This window comes from Dermacentor andersoni, chromosome 11 (genome assembly GCF_023375885.2).
Source record: "Dermacentor andersoni chromosome 11, qqDerAnde1_hic_scaffold, whole genome shotgun sequence".
Classification (NCBI taxonomy): Eukaryota; Metazoa; Arthropoda; class Arachnida; order Ixodida; family Ixodidae; genus Dermacentor; species Dermacentor andersoni.
The window spans coordinates 101,669,803-101,679,262 of NC_092824.1; the positions used below are offsets into that span (position 1 = coordinate 101,669,803).

Sequence of the window (9,460 nt, forward strand, 5' to 3'; positions counted from 1 at the left end):
TGCCTTGCGCATGTAAGGATAGGAAGCGTTCAAAACTTCACTTGTTTTTGCACTTTTACATGCGCCTTTCTTGTCACATTCATTCTATCGTTTTGCTTTATTGATTTAAAGCCGCTGCATGCCCTTTGCTAAACCTCTCTGCGTTTTTCTGCAAGTGAAGTGCTTTGCTATCTTTAGCTGAGTCAGCCTTCACCAACTCAACATTAGCAATTTACAGATTACAGCACCACCGGAGAGACGACGGAACCTAATGGCAGCTTACCACAGGGCCACTATAGATGAACTGGAAAAGAACTTCACTCAGGTGACGAACTGATCATGCTTTGAAGGTGTGCTCTTCATGAAAGTTTGAAACCTTTAGTGCTAATGAGTAATCGTCAACAGGGCTGTATAGTTCCTTACAAAATATCAAATGTGCGTGCCTGGCGGGGGCGGGAGGCATACTATATTGCTATCACTTTAAATAACAGGTGTCATAGCCTTTTCTTGCATGTGTTTCATTTCTGCATGGTAATTACCTGTGTAATCATAAATAATCGCTGTTTGTTTGTTTAGAATAATAGCTTCGTAGCCGCACCCATTGCAATAGGAAGCAAAGTTGGGCTGCTCGATAGTTCAACACAATAGCTTCAGCCTGAGGAACTCGAGACGTACTAATATGCCAAATCATTTGGGAGTTAGGCCGAAAAAGGGAATAAGGCTGATGAAAGGGGGAGCTTGTCACCCGCCCAACTGTCGCCACAAGCTACAAAGAAAACCCCATACGGGTTTCACAGAGAGCAAGCTTCGCAATTGAAGAAAAGCTTTCGTCTTGGTCTGGCAATGGAACCCGGCACCAACACATTTCCGCCGAGGTCACTCGACCACTTGAGCTAACAGGTGCGCAGACCACAGAGAGAGGCCCGCATAGGGCAGTGGACACACAGCTCCGACTTTCAACGCACATTCAGGTACTGCTCATATTCACGAGCAAGCGGCACCGTTAGTTAAGTCTAGAATATATGTGCGTCTTGAGGGAAATAAACTGCTCCTCCTCCTACTACTGCTACAATAGGCGAACATAAAAATAAAAAGTCAATCAATATGTAACTTTTGAAACTACTGCTACTCCTTAACTGATTAGTTAGATAGGTTTCTTAGTAATAGGTGTGTTAGTGAAACAGATTTACTTATGGACGGTAACAGAGGCGGCAACTTATAAAGTTTACTTTTTGGCAGGTGCCGCTGAAACATTTGATCTCGAAAGAGTTGTCGTTGGTGAACACAACGTTAACAGGAAATGAAACAGTGCAACAATTCCATTTGCAATACTACAGTAAACTAGATACATTTCTTCAGTGTGCCAATTGGTAAGTGAGCAAGGATTTCCCGTAATTTCTGTTTGTCCATCACGAAAATGACCTTTTGGTTGTAAAAAATTATAGTGGTTGTTTTCACACTTCTTCTTACTTCTATTTTAGTAGTTCTCATTTGACATCAATTACCTATCCTTCTGTACTAATGATGAATGATGAAATAAAAACCTACAGGTTCATTTGGGCCCCTGAAGGACAACGTGTTATTGCCATGGATAACGCTGACACTGACGTTCACAAAGGAATAATAGTTGCAATGTTACACCAGTAAGCTATCAGAGCCGTTTGCGTGTCAGAGGCCCAACATGTCAGCGCAGCAAGTCCATGTGGCTGACCCAAGCCTGATTTTTTCTTTCGAGTTATCTTTATTTACTGCCAATGTCCGGGTTCATCATCATCGTCATCAGCCTGGTTACGCCCACTGCAGGGCAAAGGCCTCTCCCATACTTCTCCAACTACTCTGGTCATGTACTAATTGTGGTCATGTTGTCCCTGCAAACTTCTTAATCTCATCCACCCACCTAACTCTCTGCCGCTCCCTGCTGCGCTTCTCTTTTTTTGGAATCCTGTCCGTAACCCTTAATGACGATCGGTTATCTTCCCTCCTCATTACATGTCCTGCCCATGCCCATTTCTTTTTCTTGATTTCAACTAACATGTCATTAACTCGCGTTTGTTCCCTCACCCAATCTGCTCTGTTCTTATCACTTAACGTTACACTTATCATTCTTCTTTCCATAGCTCGTTGCGTCGTCCTCAATTTAAGTAGAACCCATTTCGTAAGCCTCCAGGATTCTGCCCCGTACGTGAGTACTGGTAAGACACAGCTGTTATGCACTTAGCTATTATGATTTCGTTGCTTTCTTTATGTAGTACTACGGTGGCTGTGGAGCCGCTAGAGATGTCTTTCAGTATTTTTGTATACGGCTCGTCTACACCCTGATTCCGTAATGCATCCATGACTGCTGAGGTTTCAACTGAATCAAACGCTTTCTCGTAATCAATGAAAGCTATATATAAGGGTTGGTTATATTCCACATATTTCTCTATCACCTGATTGCTAGTGTAAATATGGTCTATTGTTGAGTAGCCTTTACGGAATCCTGCCTTGTCGTTTGCTTGACAGAAGTCTAAGGTGTTCCTGATTCTATTTGCGATTACCTTAGTAAATACTTTGTAGGTGGCGGACAGTAAGCAGATCGGTCTATAATTTTTCAAGTCTTTGGCGTCCCGTTTCTTATGGATTAGGATTGTGTTAGCGTTCTTCCAATATACCGGTTCGCTTGAGGTCATGAGGCATTGCATATACAGGGTGGCCAGTTTTTATAGAACAATCTGCCCGCCATCCGTCAACAAATCTGCTATTACCTGATCTTCACCGGCTGCCTTCCCCCTTTTCATAGCTCCCAAGGCTTTCTTTACTTCTTCCGGCGTTACTTGTGGGATTTCAAATTTCTCTAGACTATTCTCTCTTCCATTATCGTCGTGGGTGCCCCTGGTACTGTATAAATCTCTATAGAATTTCTCAGCCACTTGAACTATCTCATCGATATTAGTAATGATATGAGTGTCAATGTTAGTTCAAATCAAAGCCTTAGCAATTGAACATCAGAGTCAATTGTTGAGTTCAAGACTCACTGCTACAGCCAGAGTTTTTCGGTCATACCGGTTCCAAAACTCCACCTTAAAGTCCGGGCATGCTCGGCTACCCTTATGGCAGACCCGCCGCTAATATTCTACAAGATAAAACGCACTACCACCTTTCATCGTTCTAGAAAGAGCTCACTTGTGTGAAAAAAGTTTACGTGCCAAGTTTTGGGGCTGACTAAGTGGCACATTATAGTCAGTTCTTGCACGCAGGTTGCGGGGAAACCCGCAGGTGCCCCGGGTCGTTGGCCAATCACTGCGTCCTGTGTTAAAATATGGGACTCATGGAAAGATTCGCAACATGCTGTCATTATATAGCTATGGCTGTATCGACGTACGAAGGAAGTTCGTATGTATAACAATCACATTCACAATTCTGTTTCTAGCACGACGCTGTTCAACTACGCTGGCCTACGAACGATCCTGGAGTGGGCAGCACTTGCATCGGAAAAATTCCGCAGTGCTTCTCTTGGGCTTAGCAAAGCTGCTTCGGGGGTCCTCGCAAAACCGCCCAGGTGGCAAGAGTGCGTTCGCACTGTGAGCAATGTGCTGCCAGAGATCGTCGGTTACCGTTATGTCCAGCAAAAGTTCAGCGTGGAAGCCAAGAAAGAGGTAATAATATGAATACTTTGTGAGGAAGACTGGCAATTGGTTATTTTCGCCATTACTTCGTAAACCACCAGTACACAACGTTTGACAGGGTTCGTTAACGCTTGTTTATTTGCCTACGGAACTAAGTGCTGCCATGTAGATTAGTTTCTTTTTGTTGCGTTTTCTTTTTTATATGGTACAGGAAGAGATTTTTGCTATGTTTTGCATTATTATGCGGATGTGTTGCCGACAGTTGAGTGTAAGATTGCCTGATGGGTGCGTCAAGCTGCTTATCCGGCTTTTCTTCCCGACACCCTCAACCCCTCTTCCACAAATATATATTGAAAAAATAAATTTCAACATTACCAACAAAAGGGATTGGCTCGCTACAGCTGCCAAAACTTTCTAAGAAGCAATAATACTCGTAAATACGCAGTTCATCATACACTAAAAATATAAATATGTGACTACCAACTGGACACACTAAATCAGGCTATAATGATGTGCAGATTCTCACATTTCAGGCCGCTGCGTGACCTCGGGGAAACGCATCTACATCACAAACTTACTGGTATTTTTGCGTTCTTACACTGTTTCTTTTTACAGTGAAGCTGTATATTGTTAGCTGATTCGTCCGTCCGTCCGCGTGTCGCCTGTATGCCGAAAATTCTTCCGGCGCAACCCAATGCGCATGCACAAACAAAAAAAAAGAACAGGGAAAGAGAGGTCCGCAATTGGCTGCGCCAGTAGTAACGTCGTTGCTCTAGTCGCAGCTAAGCGCACGCGCAGCAGTCTTTCTCCGGCTCTGAAATAGCTAGGCCATGCGTCATGCGTACTCCTGAGAAGCAGGCAGCTTTCGATCAGGAACGCCGGAAAGAGAACAGGGAACCAGCTCGTCTACGCGGTGCTGATGCTGCAGCGCGGGCACAAGGACAGACTCGTGCAGCCGAGCGCAAGCAGCAACTGCGTACCGAGGAATCGGCAACCTACCAAGCCATCATTTAAGGAACCATCGGGATTAACCCAGTGATAAACACCGGGGCCACACGGTTAACCATCTTTACGGAGTGCTAGGGAGGTGATTATTTTTACAGTAGAGCACAGGCTTCGCATTTTATTTAATTTATTGTTCTGGACCAAACGAGCATTAGGAACTCCTCGTAAATGTGAACTGCCTGTTCACTTCAGTTCGTATTTCCATCTGCGCGATGGAAATGCCTCCTGCTCATAACTACTAGGATAATTGGGGCGCCTGACTTTTGTTACGGGAAAGACAGCCCAATCGGCAGGTTGGATGATAAAAAAGTGAGCACTTGTAGCATTAGTTGAAGAGTTATTGGACTAGTTATTTGTTATACTCCGGGCAATTCAGGCTTCATAGCCAGAATAGTGTCTCTACAGATGCTCAAGCAAAAAAGAGAAAAACAACTCGACACCAATTTTGATTAAAGCATTTCTGTATGCATTAAGGCTTATCCACTTGAGTCCTGGCCGATCTCCCATGGTATATAAGAGCCACTTTTTCAGGTTACAACAGCAACAGTGACAACAACCCTGCATTAACTTAGCAATGCTGGAAACGTTTGTTGCATTAAACGTTGACTCATAATGAATTCTTTTAGAATCGGAAAATGCTAAGTGCGTCAAAAAAGTGTAATGCCATCCGTGCCTTATATAACGATGAAGGTTTGAATCGTTTGAAATCTATTCTAAACTCTTGCGCGATATGAAACAATTGACACCACGACACCACGCAACAAGAAGTATTTCGGTGTTATCGCAGGTCGAAGACCTTGTAAAAAGGATCGCGGATGTATTCAACGAAACGATTCGGGGAAATGAGTGGATGGACAACGCCACTAAAAGGGCTGCGGAGTCTAAGGTACAGTGGCATGATATTTCAGTGCCTCCTAGAGTTAAACCCTACAAGCCTTTCATCTATGCCTGCTTTTAATACAATTTAAAGTAAAATACGGTTTTTTTTTATTTCTTACATATAAGGGCGCCTATTTCTATACCCACTCACATTAAATGCATGTTCAGACCTACGTTTCATTCTCTGTTTACCTAATAGACTCGCTTATACACTTTCCAGGATAAAACATCTCTGACGCCTAGTCCCTGGGATGCCAAACACATGTTGAGCCGAACGTTTCAACCATTGTTCATGATACAGTACAACGTTGCTAACACGTTTTCACGGTTATAATGCTGCTGATGTCTTTTCCATGCGGTTTTAAATGCATCTTGAGCACGTCCGCAAACCCGTTTTTGGGTTAATATCGTACGGACATGCAAATAGCTTGCCTATACGTTATCAGGGCAGGAAAAAAAAGGAATTCACCGACGCTTACAATACTCCATAATGCGAAATTTCAGCGTAGCTCTATACGTTATTTCATTTAGCGATACATTGGCTGGCGCGGATAGTCTGTGTCGTGCGCCACGTTGCACACGAAGTGTGCCACGACTGACTCGCTAATCTGGGGATCACGAGAGCCAGTGCCTCGGTTACGCGTGGCCGCGATGCACAGGAGCCGCCGTCAACGGACCTACCAGTCGACGCGTGCTACTCTGGCACCATCTCGTAGCCATCGTTTGCGCACTACGCTCTTCGTCTCACGCTTTCGCCATGCCCTCCTTCGCTTTCCTCCCCATGGTTCCGCTGCCCCAACCTCTCCACTTTCCTCCTCGCGTCTTCCCTCCACCACTACGCTCTGCGTTCGCTTTCATCTCTCGCTGTGCTCGTTCGCTCGGTTACGCCGCCGCCGACGCCGACGTTCGCCGCAAGAACGGGCGCCTAAGAGCTTTGCTCTAAAAGAAACCGTGCATTTCATTCAACTTGAACAAAAAAAGTTAACAGGTTCGTTACACTTCTGTAAGAGTAAAGCGTTAGCATTGGTTCCTACCTATCATTGTGTGGTTGTACACCTTTCCGCAGTCTTCTACTGGCCGCGCACCGCTTTCTCTATGCTGGCACCACACCTTGAAGTGACTCCTACTGTGCCCACTGTTATCCTCTCTCGCCGATAGGCCAGCTTTTCATCAACTGCTCAAAAAAGCGTCGACATCTTCAATTTCGGATACGTCGAGTGATCTGATGAACCGTGACTCGTTCGCCCATGTAGCGCCAATATTACACGGGCCTTAAATGAAATCTAATGAGGAACGTATGGGATAGTCTGGTATGTGTTATTTGGGGACATGAACACATATGCCAATATGCTACCATAATACATTAAAAGCGCATAAGCGATACAGGGCCACAATAATAAGCTTACGTTGAAGCCGACATATTTGCGGGAAACGATTTCGCAATTAACGAAGTACACAAATCGAGCAGCCGCCGTTTGAAAATCGCTGGATTGCGCGCTAACATAGTGCCCTATTTTGCAATTACAGCTGGCAAAAATGGCAGCGAAAATTGGATATCCAAGCTGGCTACTAAACATGACATACCTCGAGGAACTTTACAAATACGTGAGTACAGTTCAATTTGCATTGATATGCTCATGACTACGCGCTGGAATGAGAGTAAACTCGCAGAACAGTGCGATGACATTAGACGTTTGTCAAAGTAACGGTCGAATATCCTGCTTCTTTAAAAACATTCGCTGCGCTCACCACGCCCAACACGAAGCTACGGCTTCAACATACTTATTCCCATGTTCTCGAGTGACGCTCAAAAGTCGCCAAGGCTCATGTGCATTCTATAGACACCCACTGAAGCCCTAAAGCATCCACCATGTTCTACATTACCAACTTTAACAGCCATTCAGAGCCATCAACTGCATTGTATCGAGACACCTCAGTATCTATAAACAATGTCAGAGAAAAGAAATGACATTTACTGCAACGGCAGCAGGCACTCGCAGTATACACTAATGATGATGACGATGATGTGCTAAGCAAGAGGTCGCGGGATCCAATACCGGCCATGGCGGCCGCATTTAGACGGGGGTGAAATACATTAACACCCTTGTACTTAGACTTAGGCTCACTTTAAAGAACCACCAGTGGTCAACATTCATCCGGAGTCCCTCGCAACAGCGGGCCTCATAATCACATCGTCGTTTTGGCACGTAATACCCCAATATTCAATGTTTTTAATTATTGATGATGGTGACAGTAGTGACGTAAGTTACGTCAGTTTCATCTGCTGCGTACAACGTTGGGCGCATTGTCGAGGGCCCGCTATGTCGTGAAAAGAAGACATGGCCGCATGTTTGGGAAAGTGTTTTGTAGTACCATTCCATGAGAATTTGTATGCTGCGTGTTCGTGGAACTGTCGCCTTATTAGTATCCGTGGCGTGGTATGTGTGCCATAATTTTCTAAAAGAAGAATAGGAGACAGATTATTGCCACGAACCCCTCCATTGTTGTCTGTGGAGCTGCTTCTCGTACCTCCTTGTTAGGCCTTCCGAGTGGTGAACTCTCACTAAAGCTATTTGTTGTTTGGCGAACACAGGGCGTGCAGCTCTGCCTCCTTTTACTGTACCCATAGTCGAACGAAATGGAGGTCTCGATTTGGTTGGTGCTGGTTACCTGTATCTGCTCAGGTAAATTCGAAAACCAGTCGCTTGAAGTTAAGAGTGAGGCCACCGTGACTTCCTCGTGGTAAATACAGTTCAGTGTGAATGGGCACGTTTTAACTGCCCCGGCTGTCTGACTACAGCATCCACCGTGGTTTGCAATACCCTCGTCACCACGTACGGTCCAGCGTATTCCGTGCAGTTATCGAACAAGCGGAGACTATAGTCATGCTTTGAAAAATATAGGAGAGGTTCATGAATTTGCTTTGGACTTGTCCTCAAATTTAGTCGTTTATATGAACTCAGAATGTGTTGAAGGCATTGAAACCGCCAGCGGCTGATACAGACATATTTATTTATCTTCGTATGATATCCCGGAGACACCCGAAGTTAGATAGATAGATAGATAGATTTATTTCTCTGAAAACAAAGTACAGAAATGAGAGAGGACGGAACTCTATTTGAAACCTCGGGAGCAGGTTTGCGAGCAAGAAAGAAAGATATAAAGAAAAGGTAAATTATTGAGGGTAATCGGAGGATCCGCCCTGTTTGCTGCCCTGTACTGTGGAAGTGATAATGGTGCCCAAACGATTACAGAAAGAACATGAAGAACATTAGGAACAACATGGAGAAAGAACAGAAGAACAAAAGAACAGCCTATCTTAAGCTATCCAGGCTGACGTACGGTCTTTCGCAGGCCGACCTAGTGACAAATAGTGCCACTGTCACATGAGGAAACATTTAAAGTCACATGGTGCTCAGTTCGTGTTACGGAGTGACAACCTGTCACACCATCCGGCTTTTTTTTGTGTAACACTGTAGCGCCTTTGAAGCCGTCCACGTGATGTCGTTATAAGCCAGTGTCAAAGGATCTTGATTTTTGTAAGTAAAGCTTCGTAGGTTCTTAAAATGTCGTGCGACACTAACGTGACCAGGCCGCCGCTGACGTCACGCAGTAACTAGCGTCCTCTGCAGGTGCCTCAGCTACACCTCAGCAGTTCCTTCTTGGAAATGTATTACGCCATACTCAAAAACAACTGGATGCGAACATTGGTGAAGCTCGGACGACCGTTCGACCAGGAAGCCAAGTAAGAAGTTATAAAATCCGTCTGACAAATGTTCCGCGAAAGGTGAATGCTGCCCAAGCTGCTATATCACCAAAGCAAATTTTATGAAAGACAACGCAGCAAACACCACTGAGGCTCTGTTGCCTTTCATGAAAAAAAATATTCAATGAAAAGACAGCATGATTACAACATAGGCAACACAGCTTCAGCAGTGTGGTCATTGTAAAATATGAGAGTTTGTAGAACACCAGAGTTGATAATCATTCAA

The 9,460-nt window shown here is 44.6% G+C and overlaps 1 protein-coding gene across 1 annotated transcript; it reads left to right on the plus strand.

Annotated features, from left to right (window-relative positions):
* The first annotated feature begins 1,503 nt into the window (after positions 1 to 1,503).
* LOC126538984 (membrane metallo-endopeptidase-like 1) lies at positions 1,504 to 9,226 on the plus strand. Its single transcript, XM_055075123.1, has 5 exons — positions 1,504 to 1,622; positions 3,389 to 3,614; positions 5,377 to 5,475; positions 6,996 to 7,073; positions 9,101 to 9,226. Exons 1-5 carry the CDS (start codon positions 1,504 to 1,506, stop codon positions 9,215 to 9,217), a joined length of 639 nt encoding a protein of 212 aa, XP_054931098.1. The 3' UTR covers positions 9,218 to 9,226.
* The last annotated feature ends 234 nt before the right edge of the window (positions 9,227 to 9,460 follow it).